The 20,774-nt window shown below is 35.5% G+C and overlaps 1 protein-coding gene across 1 annotated transcript in view; it reads right to left on the reverse strand.

The window, feature by feature from the left end:
• The window catches only part of CTNNA3 (catenin alpha 3), a 1,724,101-nt gene that overhangs the window by 673,144 nt on the left and 1,030,183 nt on the right, over positions 1–20,774 (reverse strand). The window contains exon 9 of the mRNA XM_065919867.1: positions 14,000–14,092. Coding sequence (XP_065775939.1) covers positions 14,000–14,092 — 93 coding nt within the window. The remainder of the gene's footprint in view (positions 1–13,999; positions 14,093–20,774) is intronic.

Here is a 20,774-nt window from a genome sequence, read left to right on the forward strand (position 1 = left end):
TGCATTTTCTGCCACACAGAACCCCATTACAGTGACCGTCCCTGCAACTAAGTATTCTTCTACCTAAAATGCCAAGAGCTCCCATGAAGAAACAATGTGGCATAGACAGATGCAGTTACTTACTTTTTTCAATTTCTGTTATATACTTTTCCATCTCCTCTGCTTAGAATGCCCTTTTCACATTTTCCCAAATGTTCAAATCTTGTTCATCCTTTAAGACCTATAGAAAATGTCACTTTTCTGAGAGTTCTCCTGGAATTCCCTGACATGAATCGCGAGCTCCCACAGCATTTCATGTAATCTTCTCTAACACAACTCTGTTTCTGCCTGGATAATACATTTCCCCTTTTCATTGGAAATGTAATATAGTAAAGCTCCTTCTTTTTTGTTCCTCTATAATTAGTACACTGTGGAGGGTTGCAAAGATCCTTTATGCTAACATGCCTAATATTACAGCATACACCATAAGTGTAAATGAGGACTCCAGTACAGACTCTCTGGTTTGTGAATAATTCAGAAATTATTGCCTCTGTCTTCACTTCAAATCACTATTAGTTCTGGCTACTTACTTTTAAGCCATTGTCTAACTTTGACCCTATGTCCCCAGTAAAATTTAATGACTATGACTTCTCAGCTATAATTTTTTGTATCTTCTTCCAGGACAACATAACCTCATATTTTCTTAGGAAAAAACCCCACCTGGTTGAACCCAGACCTCATTCCTGAGAACTGTTCAGTGGGTAACCGTGAATCCTTACTCTCTGCCCCTTATTTGCCCTCACTTTATGGATGCTCCTGGTAAATGGTCACCAAATATTTGTTGAATTAAGAGATCCTTGGAGTGAGTAAAAGGCTAACTGTGTATTCAGGACAGGATTTAGAACAATGATACTACAAACACATAGAGCTTAATTTCCAGACATTAAACAGCTGTATTCATGTAGCTGTTTCAGGCACAGTCTTACCACATAATTTCACAGCATTGCAGAGAAGAGACTGATCCTAGACTTCCCGTCTGAAGTCACCCTAGGCAGTCTTAAGAATCAACAAGCCAAGGAAAAAAAAAAAGAATCAACAAGCCAATCATAATCATCTTTTAGAAGATGATTGCCTCATTTTAGCCTTTTTATAGCCTTACCTCACTTTTGGTTTCTAAAATCTTATATATTATTTCTGTTCTCTGCAGAGAAAAGAAATAAATTAGGTATAATTGCAAGAGTTCTGTCACAACTCTCACAGTACACTCTGGGATTCTTAAAGAATATGATAATTCTACATCGATTATTTGAATCCTATATTGTTTAGTTGCAAACAAAACATTCATCATCATCACCTACAAGAAAATGGAAGAAAATATATCTGTTTCCCCAGAGCATGATATTTAGAAAATTAAGTGCTTTCATTTCATAGATATGACAGCTTCTCAATCACAAAAACAACAACAACAAAACCATACAAATCACGACTTGCTTTTCCACTTGAAAGTGATAGCTCAATGCCCTTCCTGAAACGTGTACTAAATACAGTAACACATCATAACTTAATCAGAACAAGCTGCTGCTATAACAAAATAATCCTGTCCACGTTGAAACAGATAATGCCAGTTACTTCACATAACTTACACTTCAAGCAGACAAAGCATCACATTGGTACCTTTCATCACTTTGGTTAGAAATGATTAGAAATTGGGAGTCTTTATACCTAGAGAGCAAAGAAGGATGAACAGTGCTGACTTTCAGTATCTGCCTGCCAATGTCTACAATACAAAATAAGTTCATGCATATATAATCATTCACTCCATTAATATGTCCTGAGTACCTACTATGAGTCAGGCATTACTCTTAGGATATGTCGGGGGATCAAAAATCCCTACCCTTTTGGAGGTTTTATTTTTCCATGTTTATGTAAAAATGCAGGTGACCTTCAGTGCACCCACCCCCACCCCAGGTCCTTGGTTCTTTTCAACATTCACAGACTTCTGCATCTGGGGCAACCTTGACCTTCCTCTCAACTTTTCAATATACCTAATAGTTAGATCTGATAGACAGAGTGCCTGAAGAAGTACAGATGGAGGTTCATGACATTGTACAGGACTCAGTGATTAAGACCATCCCCAAAAAAGAAATGCAAAAAGGCAAAATGGTTGTCTGACAAGCCCTTAAAAAATAGCTGAGAAAAGAAGAGAAGCTAAAGGCAAAGGAGAAAAGGAAACATATACCCATTTGAATGCAGAGTTCCAAAGAACAGCAAGCAGAGATAAGAAAGCCTTCCTCAGTGATCAATGCAAAGAAATAGAAAACAATAGAATGGGAGAGACTAGAGATCTCTTCAAGAAAATTAGAGATACCAAGGGAACATTTCATGCAAAGATGAGCACAATAAAGGACACAAATGGTATGGAACTAATACAAGCAGAAGATATTAAGAAGATGTGGAAAGAATACACAGAACTATACAAAAGGATCTTCAGAACCCAGATAATTATGATGGTGTGATCACTCACCTAGTGCCAGACATCCTAGAATGTGAAGTCAAGTGGTCCTTAAGAAGCATCACTATGAAAAAAAACTGGTGGAGCTAATGGAATTCCAGTTGAGCTATTTCAAAGCCTAAAAGACAAACACAGCAGCCCTACAAGCAATTTTATATAACCGCATCGGTGATATTGGTTTTATTCTAGCAATAGCATGATTCCTCACAAACCTTAACGCCTGAGACTTCCAACAAATTTTCATACTAAACCCAAGTGACTCTAACATACCCCTAATAGGCCTCGCACTAGCCGCAACCGGGAAATCTGCCCAATTCGGCTTACATCCATGACTACCCTCCGCAATAGAAGGCCCAACTCCCGTCTCAGCACTACTCCACTCAAGCACAATAGTAGTAGCAGGTATTTTCCTACTAATCCGGTTTTATCCACTGACAGAAAATAACAAATTTGCACAATCCATCTTATTATGCCGAGGAGCTATTACTACCCTATTTACAGCAATATGTGCTCTCACCCAAAATGACATCAAAAAAATTATCGCTTTTTCCACATCCAGCCAACTAGGCCTAATAATAGTAACAATCGGCATTAACCAACCCTACCTAGCATTTCTTCACATCTGCACCCATGCTTTTTTCAAAGCTATATTATTTATATGCTCTGGCTCTATGTGAAAGTGCTGCACTCAGTATGCCAGCAAATCTGGAAAACTCAGCAGTGGCCACAGGAACGGAAAAGGTCAGTTTACATTCCAATCCCAAAGAAAGGCAATGCCAAAGAATGTTCAGTCTACCACACAATTGCACTCATCTCACATACTAGCAAAATAATGCTCAAAATTCTCCAAGTAAGGCTTCAACAGTATGTGAACTGTGAACTTCTAGAAGTTCAAGCTAGATTTAGAAAAGGCAAAGGAACCAGAGATCAAATTGCCAACATCCACTGGATCATTGAGAAAGCAAGAGAGTTCCAGTAGAACATCTGCTTCTGCTTTATTGACTATTCCAAAGCCTTTGACTGTGTGGATCACAACAAACTATGGAAAATCCTTAAAGAGATGGGTATACCAGACCACCTGACCTGCCTCCTGAGAAATCTGTATGCAGGTCAAGAAGCAGCAGTTAGAATTGGACATGGAACAGGCTGGTTCCAAATCGGGAAAGGAGTACATCAAGGCTGTATATTGTCACCCTGCTTATTTAACTTATATGCAGAGTACATCATGTGAAATGCTGGGCTGGATGAAGCACAAGCTAGAATCAAAATTCCCAGGAGAAATATCAATGAATTCAGATATGCAGCTGACACCACCCTTATGGCAGAAAGCAAAGAACTAAAGAGCCTCTTGATGAAAGTGAAAGAAGAAAGTGAAAAAGTTGGCTTAAAGCTCAACATTCAGAAAACTAAGATCATGGCATCCGGTCCCATCACTCCATGGCAAATAGATGGGGAAACAATGGCAATAGTAAGAGACTTTATTTTGGAGGGCTCCAAAATCACTGCAGATGGTGACTGTAGCCATGAAATTAAAGGATGCTTGCTCCTTGGAAGAAAACTATGACTAACCTAGACAGCATATTAAAAAGCAGAGACATGACTTTGCCAACAAATGTCCGACTAGTCAAAGCTATGGTTTTTCCAGCAGTCATGTATGGATGTGAGAGTTGGACTATAAAGAAAGTTGAGCACTGAAGAATTGATGCTTCTCAACTGTGGTGTTGGAGAAGACTCTTGAGAGTCCTTTGGACTGCAAGAAGATCCAACTAGTTCATCCTAAAGGAAATCAGTCCTGCATATTCATTGGAAGGACTGATGCTGAAGCTAAAACTCCATTACTTTGGACACCTGATGCGAACAGCCAACTCATTGGAAAAGACCCTGATGCTGGGAGGGATTAAAAGCGGGAGGAGAAGGGGACCTCAGAAGATGAGATGGTTAGATGGCATTACTGACACAATGGACTTGAGTTTGGATAGGCTCTGGGAGTTGGTGATGGACAGGGAAGCCTGGCGTACTGCAGTCCATGGGGTTGAAAAGAGTTGGAGATGTCTGAGCGACTGAACAGAACTGAATATACAACCATTTTGAAAAGTAATTATATATTTTCAATAAGCAGTTTATGGAAATATATCCCCAAGCATATGACCGAAAATAAACTAGATCCCTTTACAAACTCTTTTAGCTCTGTCTGGTCACTGGGCAGCATTTGATGAAAGGGACAAATGGAAGAAGGCATAGCAAAACTCTATCAGATATTGATTCAACCAGGACACAGTTTCAAAAATGTAACTAGATTTTGGAAAATTAAGCACCTGTGTGAGTTTGCCTAATTGTACGTGTATTCACCACTGGGGAAAATACTCACAGTTTTCACCGTGCTCTTGGTTAATTAACAAATCTTATTTAAAACAATCTAATACCTCCAGACCCAATAAACCGAAAAACATTCTTTCCAACATCTTTGACAAGGAATAACCTATTTGACTTCTGTTTAAAGATCACTTTCAGTGATTAGATAATATATATATATATATATATGTATATATAGAAGTGTATACTATATACTTATATAGTATGTGTCATTTGTTTTTGATGAATGTCAAAGTAGAAGATACATAAATTTTGAATAAATTTTACTTGAAGAAACCAAACTCTACTGACCTTATTTCACTATAAACCATGAAAATATTTTTGATGGACCAGTGTTTGAAATTCACTGAACTAGATAACAAATGTCCTTTTCAACTCCTGATGCTCCAGGTGCTTTAGATAAGTAATGTTTTTTCCTATCCACTTGTGCAATAGATTTTATTTAACCTAAGGCCCTGACTCTGTTTTTACCCTTATTAAATTTTAGCTTATGAGTTTTCAAACATTAGTCCAAATTATCATCATATTTTAAAACCTTGAATTCTATTTTTCTCACATTTGTGTCATATGCAAATATAAAATGTATACTTTCAAATTAAACTTCCAAGTTACTTGTTAAAAATGGAACAAGATTTTAGTTTTATCCTTCCAACAGGTTAAGTTCCCAGATCACATTTCTTTTCTTTATATAAAAAAGAGATTTATTAGAGGATCTCAAGATTGGGCAATAGAAGTGTGTGTGTGTGTGTGTGTGTGTGTGTGTGTGTGTGTGTGTGTGTGTGTTCAGTCACTCAGTCATGTCTGACTATTTGCAGCCCTATGGACTGTAACCTGCCAGGCTCCTCTGTCCTTGGGATTTTCCAGGCAAGAATACTGGAACAGGTTGCCATTTCCTGCTCCAGGGGATCTTCCTGTCTCAGGGATGGAACTCTCGAGACTCTTGCATCTCCTGTATTGGCAGGAGGATTCTTTACCACTAGCACCACCTGGGAAGTCTCGTTAGAAGTCCTGTAGGCCAACGTCTTAGCCTCTACATTGTCTAAATATCACTCTCCTAGTATTTAGATGTCTGTGACATTGAGAAACTCCAAATCCCTCCTTCTCAACAAAGTCCAATTTCTTCCAGGGCAGTTCCTGTAGAAAAATCACTCTATATTGAGACAAAATTTTTATATTTCTAGCTCATGCTCATAGGTTGTAGTTCTGCCCCTTAGGGACCTTCAGAACAAGTCTTTCACATCAGAGCCCTTTGAAGATTTGATGATAGTGATCATGTTTCTCCATGTCTTAACCTTTTCCTGGCTAAAAATTCCCTGTTACTTTTATGAGTTTTTTGTACAGCATAGTTTCAAATCATGTCACTATTTCAGATATTCTCTGCTAAATTTCCTCCAAGTGACAGTCTTTTCAAAGTATGACATCTGTAACTGGGCAAAATATTACAGTTGTAGTTCTTTAGACACAATGAAAACCAAGATCATTCAATTCACTGAAACCTAGGTGAATTCAATGGAATTTAGCAAACAGAAACTAAATGTAGCCCCATCATCAGCTCCTTCTGCCCTGTGTTTTCTCAACCTGACTTATTCCAAAATTAATCTAATCTAATTTTAAAAGGAAATCAGTTCTGAATGTTCATTGGAAGGACTAATGCTGAAGCTGAAGCTCCAATACTTTGGCCACCTGATGCGAAGAACTAACTCACTGGAAAAGACCTGGATGCTGGGAAAGATTGAAGGAGGGAGGAGAAGGTGACAACAGAGAATGAGAAGGTTGGATGGCATCACCAACTCAACGGACATGAGTAAGCTTTGAGAGTTGGTAAAGGACAAGGAAGCCTGGCGTGCTACAGTGATTGGGGTCGCAAAGAGTCAGACAAGACTGAGCAACTGAACTGGATATTAAAAGTTGGTAAGGTTTTGCTTCAAAATTAATAAAATACCTACTTCTGTTTAAAAACTTAGAATCCTTAAAGAAATAAAGTGAAATGTGAAAGTATTCCTCCTGTTCTATATCTCTAGTCTCACTTCTTGGAAGTAAACACTACTAAAATTTTCATGAGAACCTTTTGAAAAATGTTCTACAAGTACATAAACATATGGCTCAATCTTCTTTTTTTCACATAAGTGGGAAATATGATACTCATCGGAAATGTACCTTTTTCAGTTATCTTGGGTATCTTCCATACCAAAATACATATTGAGTTGACTTTACTTTGAACAACTATTAACATTCTCCACTAACAGATATTTAGGTTGGCTCTAGCTTTGCCATTACAGATAACAAACTTTTCTCATAACAAACAAACAAACCTTGCTCATAACAAACTGGTGTGCCAGTGCCAGAGTGGTAGGGATAGGGGGACAGGCAAAGTAGGTGACGGGGATTAAGAGGTATAAATATCCAGTCATAAAAATAAATAAGTCACAGGGATATGTCATATAGTATAGGCATATAGTCAATAATATTGTAACAACTCTGTATGGTGATAGATGGCAGCTAGATTTATTGCAATGATCATTTCATAATATACAAAAATATCAAATCACCATTAATGCAGCTGTATTAATATTCTATATCAAATTTAATTCAATTTTTAAAAAACTTAAAAAATAACTTGCTTAAGACTTTTGTGCATGTACACACATGTGTCTGTACTATTAATTTCTGGAAGTGGAATTAATGAACCTAAGAATATATGCATATTTTATTGCAATAGATATTGCCAAAATGGATCTTATACACATATACAAATTTACAAACATGCATACACACAACATATATACATACATACACACAATATACAATTGGTGATGCACCCCAGACCCACTAACTCTGAATAACAGGGTATACTATATAAAAAATACACAGTATGAAAACTAATTTTGCAGTACAGAGATAGAGAATAAATTTTAGAACTTGTTCTTTGATGAAAAAAATGTTAAGTTGTATTAGTCTTTTCTGACAGGTACACCACATTGTTGATTCATACTGAGATTACTATCAACTAAAATTTCTAAGTCTTTTGGAGAGTAAATATTTACTAAGCTATATTCACTCCATTATCTATTTTTAGATTTATTTTATAGTGCCCAAAATATATGATTTAATATTTTACCTATTCAGTATTACTGAATATAATAATATTCAGTCCATGTTTTGAATATTCAAATTCTTTATGACCAGATTCTTTCAGCTAACATAGTCCTTTACCTTCTAATTTTCAACTGAAAAAAATTAAGAACATAATTATATAATTTTATCCAAATCACTAGTAAAATACTGAAATGAGCTAGGCCAAGAGCAGATTGCAGCCCAGCAGTAGAGGTCTCACTCTTGGCTAGCAACTATACATTAATCACCCATTTTAAGGATTTACTTTTTATCAATTACAACTCAAACTAATTATGCAGTAATTTTTTTACATTGTCGAATAAAGAGAAATGCCTAAAAGATGTTGCAAAAATTCTTGCTACAGTCTATGAATGTAAAATGGTTTAATATTCTAGAAACCCTGCCCATATATTGGACAAATAGTTATTGAGCATCCAATATATGCTTCATTTCTGTTAGGTATGTAGGATACAGGTAGTGAACAAGAAACAATAAATCACTGCCTTTATAAACTTTATATTTGAGAGTGGACAATGTACAATAAAAAACTAACAAAATAATATAAAATATAATTTCAAATTATAGTAGAGATTTTAAAAGAAATAAATATGGTGACATAATAGGTCATAGCTGAAGGAGTAACTTAGAGAGGCTGATGTCTGAGATGATATTTGAGCCCAGTTTTCACAAATTGAACATAACAGAAGCTGTCCATATGGCCATATGAAAAAAGCAAACTGGGAAATTACCAAGTGTGAACTCCCTCAGGTGGTAAGAAGCTTATTGTGCTCTAGAAACAGAAAGGCCAAAATGCAGAGATATAATGCATGAAAATAGGAAAGGAAAATAATATGAAGTAGAGTTGACAGGTAGGCAGTAGAAATTTCATGTAAGTCTGAATAACTCATTAAAAGAACTTTGCATTTTACTGTAAAGAGCTAAGGAAAGCAACTGCTATGCTAAACATTTTTTATATGGGAAGTAGGTTAGAGAGATATGAGTATGAGCATGGAAACCATGTAGGATATTTCTGTAGTCAAAGATAGAAATGATAAGGCACAGACTATGATATTTTTCATCCTGTTGACAAACAACATGAAGAAAAGTATATAGATTCAAGACAAATATTTTTGGTGAAACTTATAGGGCTTGTTAATGGATAAAATAGAAAAACTAGCCATTAGACATAATTAAAATATGAGTTTCACTAGGACAAGAGTTTTGTCTAATTTATTTTCTTTACTGTTTACTCCCCAGGTGCATATATGATACCTACCACATAGCATATGTTCAATAAATATTTATTGCATTAAAAAAAAGAAAATCTCTAGGCTTTTCCTCAGAGAAATGAGGTGAAAGGCCATGCTGTTAACTAAAATCAGTAAGACTGAAGAAAAGGAAAATGAGGTGGGGGTGCAATTATTAGGAGTTCCATTTGGCTATTTTAAGTTTTAGATGTCTTCTAGGTATAAATGTGGAGATGTAAAGGGAAAATTAAATATTTGAGCCTGGTCTTTAGGAAAGATTTCTGGCCTACTGAGAAAAATTGGGATGCCATCAAAATATAGCCATGAACTTTATTGTAATTAATAATAAAATGAATATTAAAGAGTCTCTGAAGGGCATTTTAAAAAAGATCTGATTATGGAGATATATAAAACATGTTTGTTAATGGAAATATTTAATATCTCGAAGGAGTCACTTTTCCCTAAAATAATCTAAAATCTAAAACATTTTAACAATTTCAATAAAAACGTCTAATATGTATTTTTATAGAACTTTGTAAGTGGATACTTAAAGTTACATAAAAGAGCAGAGCAGAACAGTAATACTTTAAAGAAAGAAACAAGGCACCTAAAATTGATTAGAAGATATCAAGATGTAACCAAAAGTCACAATTAAGACTGTAACTCTCCCTGACACTAAAACCAAAGATATAACACATGCACACAAAAATTACAGGCTAATACCATTGATGAACATAGATGCAAAAATCCTCGACTAAACATTAGCAAACCTAATTCAACAATACATTAAAAGGATCATATACTGTGAGCAAGTAGGATTTATCCCAGGGATGAAAGATGGTTCAGTATTTTCAAATAATCAATGTGATATACCACATTAACAAATTGAACAGTAAAAATCATATGATCATCTCAATAGATGTAGCAAAAGTTTTTGACAAAATTCAACATTCATTTATGATTAAAAAAATCCAAAAAGTGTGTATAGATGCAATACACCTCAAAATAATAAAGGCCATATATGAAAGGGCATATATCACAGTCAAAATCATATGCAATGTATGAAAAGCTAAAAACATTTCCTCTAAGATCGAGAATAAAGATGCACACTCTTGCCATTTTTATTAAACATAGTTTGGAAGTAATATACACAGCATTCAGACAGGAAAAAGAAATGAAAGGAGTCTAAATTTTAAGGCAAGAGGTAAAACTGCCACAGTTCATAGACAATAAGATCCAATATATGGAGAATCCTAAAGATGCTACAAAAAACTAACTCATCAGTGAATTCAATAAAGTTTCAGGATATAAAATTAATATACATAAATCAATTGTGCTTCTATGCACTAACAACAAACTAGAAAGAGAAATTGAGAAAATAACCCAATTTATAATTACATGACAAAGTATAAAATATTTAGAAATAAATCTAAGGAGATAAGACTCTTATTAGGAAAACTATAAAACACTGATAAAGGAATTGAAGGAGATACAAAGAGATGCCTCTCCAATAACTTTATATATAATGTCCTCGGATTGGAAGAATTATTAGTGTTGATAAAATGACCATATTACCCAAGGCAATCTACAGATTCAACGTAATTAATACCAAAATGCCAGTGGCATTTTTCACAAATCTAGAACAAATAATTCATTTGTATGGAAACACAAAAGAGTCCAAATAGCAAACATAATCTTGAGAAAGAAGAACTAAGCTAGAGGCATCATTCTTCCTGATTTCAAACTATATTACAAAGCACAGTAATCAAAACAGTATGGAACAAAAATAGACAAAACGTACAAACATACAACATACAAAAATATACAAAAACAGACACATAAGTCAGTGGAACATAGAAAAGAGTCCAGAAAAAAAAAAAAATTTTATGTGGCAATTAATCTATAAGAGGAGAGGCAAGAATATGCAATGTGGAAAATATACCCCTCTTTAATAAGTTGTATTGGGAAAACTGGACAGCTACTTGCAAAAGAATGAAGCTGGACTATTTTCTTATACCATATATAAATTCAAAATGGATTGAAGACTTACATGTAAGACCCAAACCATAAAACTTCTAGGAAAAAAAATGCAGGCAGGATGCTCTTTGACATCAGTCTTAGCAATATTCTGGGGATATGTATTCTCAGGTAAAGAAAACAAAACCAAAGATAAACAAATGAGACTACATCAGACTTAAAAAGCTTTTGCACAGTGAGGGAAACTATCAACAAAATTAAGCCACATACCCAATAAGAGAAGATACTTGCAAACAAAATACTCACTAAGGGCTTAACATCCAAAACATACAAAGAACTCATAAGACTCAACATCAAAAAAGAAAGAAAGAAACAACCCAATTAAAAATAGGTAAAAAACCTGAATAGACATTTTTTCAAAGAAGTATGCAGATGGCCAACAGGCACATGAAAAGATGCTCAGTAACACTAATCATCAGGGAAATGCAAATTGAAGCCATGAGCTATCACTTTACACCTGTTGTAATAACAAGTGTAGGAAAGGACTTAGAGAAAAGGGACCCCTTATACATTTTTTATGGGAATGTAAATTGGTGTAGCCACTATGAAAAACAGTAGGGGGTTCCTCAAAAAATTAAAAATAGAACTACCATATGATCCAGCAATTCCACTTCTGGGATTTTATCCAAAGAAAACAAAAACATTGGTTTAAAAAGATATATATGAGAATTTCCTGGTGGTCCAGTGGATAGGACTCCACTCTTTCACTGCTAAGGGCACAGGTTCAGTCCCTGGTTCAGGACATAAGATCCCAAAAGCCACAGCGCAGCCAAAAAAATTTTTTTTAATTTAAAAAGTTAAAAAAAATGAAAAGATATAGGCATCCCTATGTTCATTGCAGCATTATTTATAACAGCCAAGATTTTAAAGTAGTCTAAGTGTTTCATCAATAAATGAGTGAATAAAGAAGATGCGGTACACACATACATGCAACACAAACACAATGGATTATTACTCAGCCATAAAGAAGTTAATTAAATCTTGCCACTATAACAACATTGATAGACCTAGAAAGAATACGCTAAATGAGATAAGTCAAACAGAGTAAGGTAAATATCACATGATTTCACTTATATATGGAATCTAAAAAATAAAGCATAATTGGTAAAGGATCAACTTTTTAATACAGGATGATAGCCCAGTGGTTACCACTGTTTAAAAAAATAGATTCAACCTCCTGTTAGCCAAAAAAATAAGTTGCAGATAAAATAAAGATTTAAATGTTAAATAACAGTATTTACTATTTTAAAAAGAAAATATGGGGACTATGTAACACTTTTGTTAGAAGAATTTCTTGACAAAGCACAAACCAACATACCATGGCACAGAATAGGTGATCAAATGTCTAATTAAAAAATTAAAAGATGAATCATATGTTCATGTTATACTTCTTAAAATACTTTAGGATTAAAATATTATTTTCAAAGTTAAAGGAAAAGCCACAGTCAACAGAAGATATTTTTAATAAATCTAAGCAGTACAATAAAACAAGCAACTAAAAATAGACAAAGGGTTGAAGCAATTCACAAACTTTGAAAGCCAAATGGGTTAATAACTGCTTTTTTAAGTGTTTTATTGAGTAATCATAAACGTATAAATTGAAACCAGTGAGATATACTGAATACTATTCAGATTCAAAAGACATTTCAACAGTGACAACATCAAATCCTATCTACAATATGGAGAAACGAAAACTCAGACTACTGAGGAGAATGTAAGTGATTCAGCCACTTCAGAGACCTAATTGTACAGTTCTGTTCCCTATGGGATCTCATAGAAAACTGACCTCAGTTATGAGATCTCAGTTGCTGGCCTTTAGATTGTACTTCAGCCAGTTTTCACTTGTTAATCAGCATTAAGTCTAAAGAAGCAGTCACCTTATTATTTCCTAAATATTCTTACAGATGAAATCATTGGCAAAGCAAGCGAAGAATTTAACACACATTCTGCTTTTAGTAAAATTAGAATTCCAGCAGAAGTCCAGAGACTTGAAATTTCTAATCATTATTATATTTCACATCTTTACAACATTTGTGGTTTTAATTGGGAAGTAATTATCTACATCACTTGTTGCTTATTCTAAGGCAAGAAAGGATTGACCTTATGTGTATCCTCAGTTCTGTTCAGTCGCTCAGTCATGTCTGACTCTTTGTGACCCCATGGACTGCAGCACGCCAGGCCTCCCTGTCCATCACCAACCCCCAGAGTTTACTCAAACTCATGCCCATTGAGTCAGTGATGCCATCCAACCATCTCATTCTCTGTCATCCCCTTTTCCTGTGTATCCTGAATTACAGTTTTGAGACAATTATTCATCTAGAAATAACTCCTAACAATATGCTTCTCTTTGGATTTTAAAAAACTCCTGAATTCCAGACAAGACAATACTTCTTGGCTTTTTTCAAACTCATGCCTTCTTCTGAAAAAGCATTCTTTTCATATGATTTGAGATTTCAAATTAAATAATGACTACAAAAAAATCAGATCTGTTGGACAAAACACTGCTTTGATTGCAAACTATATCTTTCACAAAATTCTAAGATGGTCTCTCAGAACTGTTACAAGAACCATGCATTAAATAAAGAATGAAGTGCTTAGTAAAGAGTAAACTATGACCTTAGAATGAGTCATTTTATGTTTTTAAAATATATATTTTAATATGTCTCTATATGTATGAAAGTCTGAAGCATTACACATAATTTTTTATAGCTAGTTTAATGAAAGACAGTTACCATACCTGTGGACACAATGTTTCCAGGTGATTGGCAGCAACTCTGACAATCTTAATCCCATCTTCATTTGTTGACATGGAACAAGCAAGATTTGCCACCTTAAATACAAAATAATGGAAATTATCTCAGATTATCAAGAAAATGAAGAAACAGCTGTTAGCACAGACAAGAGCGTTTAAGTGTTCACTGAAAATTTCAGTGACAACAGAGTTTTCATAAATGTCACTGGTATCTACTTTATGGAAGCATTCATAGATTCTATTAAATAACAGCAAAGGGCCATAAGGTAGAGTTTAAAGCCAAAAGGAAGACTGGTGAATGAATTTGCAATCCCTGTTCAGTCTCTTGGTATCAATATCTAACCCATAATAAGATGCTGTTATGGTTTCTTAAGGGCTTCCCTGGTGACTAAGAGGTTAAAATCTTCTGCTTCCAATGTGGGAGACCTGGGTTCGATCCCTGGGTCATGAAGATCCCCTGGAGAAGGAAATGGCAACTCACTCCAGTACTCTTGCCTGGAGAATCCCATGGACGGAGGAGCCTGGCAGACCCCAGTCCATGGGGTTGCAAAGAGTCGACACAACTGAGCAACTTCACTTTCACTTTTCATGGTTTCTTACGAGACTGAAAAAAAGTTCATCTATGGATTGAAAGCTAAAAAATTCTTGAACTCTTATATGATTGTAGTTTAAGTTTGTAATTGGTTTATTATTTTCCAGAAGTCTATTATGCATTCTTAAGTTGGATTAAGCATGACTGTATCTTTGTTCATGTTTTATTCAGCATCAAATATGCTACAAAGCTGGGCAAATACAAGATAATTGAATTCTTCTTCCTGTTCTTGATTTTCTACTACAACTTCATAGGCACTATTTGACATTCCAGCAGTCAATTTGATTCACGCCCTTAGTAATATCCATATTTTTTTATACATTATTGTTTTGAAACACATTGTTTTCCAGGGATATAAGTGCCCTTTTAAATAACTGCATTCATGGCAATGACCTAAGTCCAACATTCATAAAGATTTTCTTTATACCATGAATAAGTTATGAGAAAGTTTGTGGAATTCCTTCCTTTTCCTTTGAACTTTAGTCTTATTCAACATTTCCCTTGCTAGCAGGTACAGAGGTTCATGTACAGAGGCAATGTTTTCTTAGATCTACAAAATATATCATTGTCCCCATCACTGCAAAGAGATTGCCTTCCTAACAATCATTTTCCTCATGTCTCAGTTACTATATACTTTAAAACAAGGCAGTTTTTACTGATCAAATCCAAAATCCAATCAGTTACAGAGAAACTTCATTTAAACTGCATGTGTTGGAAGTGAACAACAAACATATCTTTGGATGACTAACTGTAGAATACCAAAAACTGTTACTTACATGGATTTACAGCCTTTGGTTTTTTTTTTTTTATAGCATTACTTTAAATATGTTGGCAGTGAAACAACTCTGTGGTTTGCATTTACATATAATGAAATAACAGCCATACATTATTTAACTGTGGAATGGCATTGATCACTTTATTAATGTACATGTAAATGGCTTACTTGAAAAGGTCTTTTGTTAGCTTGAAGGTCACAATGCCTCAACTTTCATATCAGCCAAATAATTAGCACATTTGTGAATTATTTGAAAAGGGCAGTTGTTTCTGTACCCCACTCCATTCTTAAAAACCCACTCACAGAAAGTAAAATTTAGCAGTCTAATTCTTTTAATAAATTTTATAATAATTTGCACTGTACTTGCAGAAAAAAGCTGTCTGTAAATTTGAACAGTTTGTTTTAAGTAGAAATTTAAAATTATTGGTTCAATCTTTTGGTCAAATAGATAAATGTTGGTTAAACCAAGATTTAAAAATTACAGAAAGATACTTTATATAGACACTTTTGAAATTTCTTTAATTTTACATTGGAATATAGTTGATTAACAATTTTATGTCATTTTTGGGTGTACAGTAAAGGGATTCAGTTATATATGTATCTATTATTTTTCAAATAATTTTCTCATTTAGGTTATTACAGGACATTAGAGATACCAAGGGAACATTTCATGAAAAGATGGGGTCAATAAAGGACAGAAATGGTATGGACCTAACAGAAGCAGAACATATTAAGAGGTGGCAAGAATACACAGAAGAACTGTGCAAAAAAGATCTTCACAACCCAGATAATCACAATGGTGTGATCACTCACACTCACCTAGAGCCAGACATCCTGGAATGTGAAGTCAAGTGGGCCTTAGGAAGCATCACTACAAACAAAGCTAGTGGAGGTGATGGAAATCCAGTTGAGCTCTTTCAAATCCTAAAAGATGATGCTGTGAAAGTGTTGCGCTAACTATGCCAGCAAATTTGGAAAACTCAGCAGTGGCCACAGGACTGGAAAAGGTCAGTTTTCATTCCAATCCCAAAGAAAGGCAATGTAAAAGAACGCTCAAACTACCACAGAATTGCACTCATCTCACACGCTAGTAAAGTAATGCTCAAAATTCTCCAAGCCAGGATTCAGCAATATGTGAACTGTGAACTTCCAGATGTTCAAGCTGGTTTTAGAAAAGGCAGAGGACCAAAGATCAAATTGCCAACATCTGCTGGATCATCGAAAAAGCAAGGGAGTTTCACAAAAAAAACCCATCTATTTCTACATAATTGACTATGCCAAAGCCTTTGGCTGTGTGGGATCACAATAAACTGTGGAAAATTCTGAAAGAGATAGGAATAACAGACCACCTGACCTGCCTCTTGAGAAACCTGTATGCAGGTCAGGAAGCACCAGTTAGAACTGAATATGGACCAACAGACTGGTTCCAAATAGGAAAAGGAGTATGTCAAGGCTGTATATTGTCACCCTACTTATTTAACTTATATGCAGAGTACATCATGAGAAATGCTGGGCTGGAGGAAGCACAAGCTGGAATCAAGATTGTTGGGAGAAATATCAATAACCTCAACTATGCAGATGACACCACCCTTATGGCAAAAAGTGAAGAGGAACTAAAAAGCCTCTTGATGAAAGTGAAAGAGGGAAGTGAAAAAGTTGGCTTAAAGCTCAACATTCAGAAAACTAAGATCATGGCATCCAGTCCCATCACTTCATGGCAAGTAGATGTGGAAACAGTGGAAACAGTGGCTGACTTTATTTTTCTGGGCTCCAAAATCACAGCAGATGGTGACTGCTGCCATGAAATTAAAAGACACTTACTCCTTGGAAGGAAAGTTATGACCAACCTAGACAGCATAATAAAAAGCAGAGACATTGCTTTGCCAACAAAGATCTGTCTAATCAAGGCTATGGTTTTTTTCCAGTGGTTATGTATGGATGTGAGAGTTGGACTATAAAGAAAGCTGAGTGCTGAAGAATTGATGCTTTTGAACTGTGGTGTTGGAGAAGACTCTTGAGAGTCCCTTGGACTGCACGGAGATCCAACCAGTCCATTCTAAAGGAGATCAGTCCTGGGTGCTCATTGGAAGGGCTGATGTTGAAGCTGAAACTCCAATACTTTGGCCACCTGATGTGAGGATCTAACTCATTGGAAAAGACCCTGATGCTGGGAAAGATTGAAGGCAGGAGAAAGGGACGACAGAGGTTGAGATGGTTGGATGGCATCACCGACTCGATGGACACGGGATTGGGTAGACTCTGGGAGTTGGTGAATGACAGGGAGGCCTGGCGTGCTGTGGTTCTGGGGTTGCAAAGAATCAGAGACAACTGAGCAACTGAAGTGAACTGCACGGAAGCAGTATTCCCTGTGCTATACAGTAGGTCCATATTGGTTATCTATTTTAAATATAGTAGTGTGTACACGTCAATCTCAGACTCCCAATCTGTGACAAACAATCCAATCAAAAAAGTGAGCAGAAGACCTAAATAGACATTTCTCTAAAGAAGACCTACAGATGGCCAAGAGGACTTCCCTGGTGGCTCAGCAGTAAAGAATCTGTCTGCAATGCAGGAGACACTGGTTCAATCCCTAGATCAAGAAGATTCCCTGAAGAAGGGAATAGCAATCTATTCCAGTATTCTTGCCTAGAGAATACCATGGAAGAGGAGACTGGTGGACTACAGTCCATAGGGTCAGAAAGAGTTGGATATAACTGAGTATGCACACAGACTCACACACAGATGAACAAGAAGCATACCAAAAGATGCTCAACATTAGAAACATTAATTTTAGAAAAATTAATTATTAGAAAGTAATGATTTCTAATAGGCATTAATTATTAGAAAAGGTATTATTAGAAAAATATATATTAAAACTACAATGAGATATCACTTCACATCAGTCAGAAGGGCCATCATCAAAAAATCTACAAACAATAAATGCTGAAGAGGGTGTGGAGAAAAGGAAACTTTCCTTCACTGACAGTACGAATGTAAATTGGTACAAACACTATAGAGAGCAGTTATGGAGGTCTCTGAAGAAACTAAAAAATAAGGACTTCTGCGGTTGTCCATTGGTTAAGAATCTGCCTTCCAATGCAGGGGACTCTATCCATGGTCAGAGAACTAAGATTCCACATTGCTGTTGTTGTTTAATCTCTAAGTCATGTCAGACACTTGTGCAACCCGATGGACTATAGCCTATATGTTATGGGGCAACTGAGCTTGGACCACAAGTAGAGAGAATCCTGTGCTGCGATGAAGAGCCCATGTGCTCTGAAAAGATCTGACATGGCCAAATAGATAAATAAATATTTTTTTTAGAAAACATAACTACCATATGATCCACAAGCCCACTCCTGGGCATATATTCAGAGAAAGACAGCCTTTCAAAAGAATCCATGCACTCCAATGTGTGTTGCAGTGCTGTTTATAATAGCCAACCTATGGACGCAACCTAAATGTCCACTAACAGAGAAATGCAGAAACAAGAGGTGGTTACATATATACAACAGAATGTTATTCAGCCATTACAAACAGTGAGATAATGTCATTTGCAGCAACGTGGATGGACATGGAGATTATCATAGTAAGTGAAGTATGTCAGAAAGAGAACAACAAACATGCAGAATCTTAAAACATGATACAAATGAACTTATTCACAAAACAGAAAAAGGCATGATAAAGGACAGAAACAGTAATGACCTAACAGAAGCAGAAGAGATTAAGAGGTGGCAAGAATACATAAAATAACTATACACAAAAAGTCTTACTTATCCAGATAACCGCAGTGATGTGATCACTCACCTAGAGCTGGGCATCCTGGTGTGTGAAGTCAAGGGACCTTAGGAAGTATTATTACAAAGCTAGTGGAAGTGACAGAATTTCAGCAGAGCTATTTAAAATTCTAAAAGATGATGCTCTTAAAATCCTGCACTCAATATGTCAGCAAATTTGGAAAACTCAGCCATAGGACTGGAAAAGGTCAGTTTTCATTCTAATCCTCAAGAAGGGCAATGCCAAAGAATGTTCAAACCACATGGATAATTGCTCTCATTTCACATATTAGTTTATGCTCAAAATTCAAGGCTTCAACAGTATAGGAACTGAGCACATCCAGATGTATAAGCTGGATTTTAAAAAGGCAGAGGAACCAGAAAACAAATTGCCAAAGCCCATTGGGTCATAAAGAAAGCAAAGAAAGTCTAGAAAAATATCTTCTGCTTCACTGATTACACTAAAGCCATTGCGTGGATACACTTTCATTTTTAATTTATCATCTTTATCCTTTCTTTTTTTTTTTTAAAACAAGCATTCTTCTGGACATTTACTGGTTACCATGTTACTGAAGTCAATTTAATTATTAATGTTAACACAAAAATCATCCTAAACACAAAGTTTCTGTTTATATTATAATACTTAAGTTTTATTTCCAAAACACTGAGTTGAAAATACAACTCAAAGTTTTCTACTCCATAAATGATCATATTAACATTCTTTCTGTCTTCTTTTCTTCAGACATACCCAAACTTCTCCTTACCAGAACTGTTCTACCTCAGGTAAGCTTTCTAGATAGTCAGTTACAATTACCAAATTAAGGCTAGTAGGGTTACAGTGATATTTTATTCAAACAAATTTAAATGTATAGGATAGCTAATATTCTGTGACCAGAGACAGTTATGTGTTAAAAATATCTTTACATTTCTAATTTGAGTGATTTGTGACATCTTTTCTAGGTCAAAGTGAAAGTTGCTCAGTCGTGTCTGACTCATTGCAACCCCATGGACTACACAGTCCATGGAATTCTCCAGGCCAGAATACTGCAGTGGGTAGCCTTTCCCTTCTCCAGGGGATCTTACCATCCCAGGGATTGAACCCAGGTCTCCCGCATTACAGGCCGATTCTTTATCAGCTGAGGTAAGTGAAAGCCAAATTTCTTCTAATATTCATAAGTTCTGTGTGGCTCTTCAGGCAGTCAGGCATGATCCTAGGCAAAACATGAAGGTAACTCCCTACTGGTCAAAGATAATAGCATGCAAATAAAATATTTTGTAAGATACTTTGAGATATTTGGACATTTGACATCTTTTATATATTGAATTTTGACAATGTTTCAAAAGTCTAGGTGAAGTTTTATTATTCAAGAGATCTTTGTGAAAGATTTCTGTCCTCTAAGGGAAATTGTTCATAGAGGGGTTTTGGAGACAAATAGATCTGGATTTTAACCTGATTCCCACAATTATCAAATTTTCTGACCATGGATAAAATGGTAATATCTGAGAGAACTTTGTCGTCTATAAAATGGGTATGATAGTATCAGTATCTACCTAACTTGAGTATTTGGAAGATTAAATGAGACAGAGTATGAAGACAGCTTGATACCTGGTATCCCT

Source organism: Muntiacus reevesi, chromosome 2 (genome assembly GCF_963930625.1).
Source record: "Muntiacus reevesi chromosome 2, mMunRee1.1, whole genome shotgun sequence".
Lineage (NCBI taxonomy): Eukaryota > Metazoa > Chordata > Mammalia > Artiodactyla > Cervidae > Muntiacus > Muntiacus reevesi.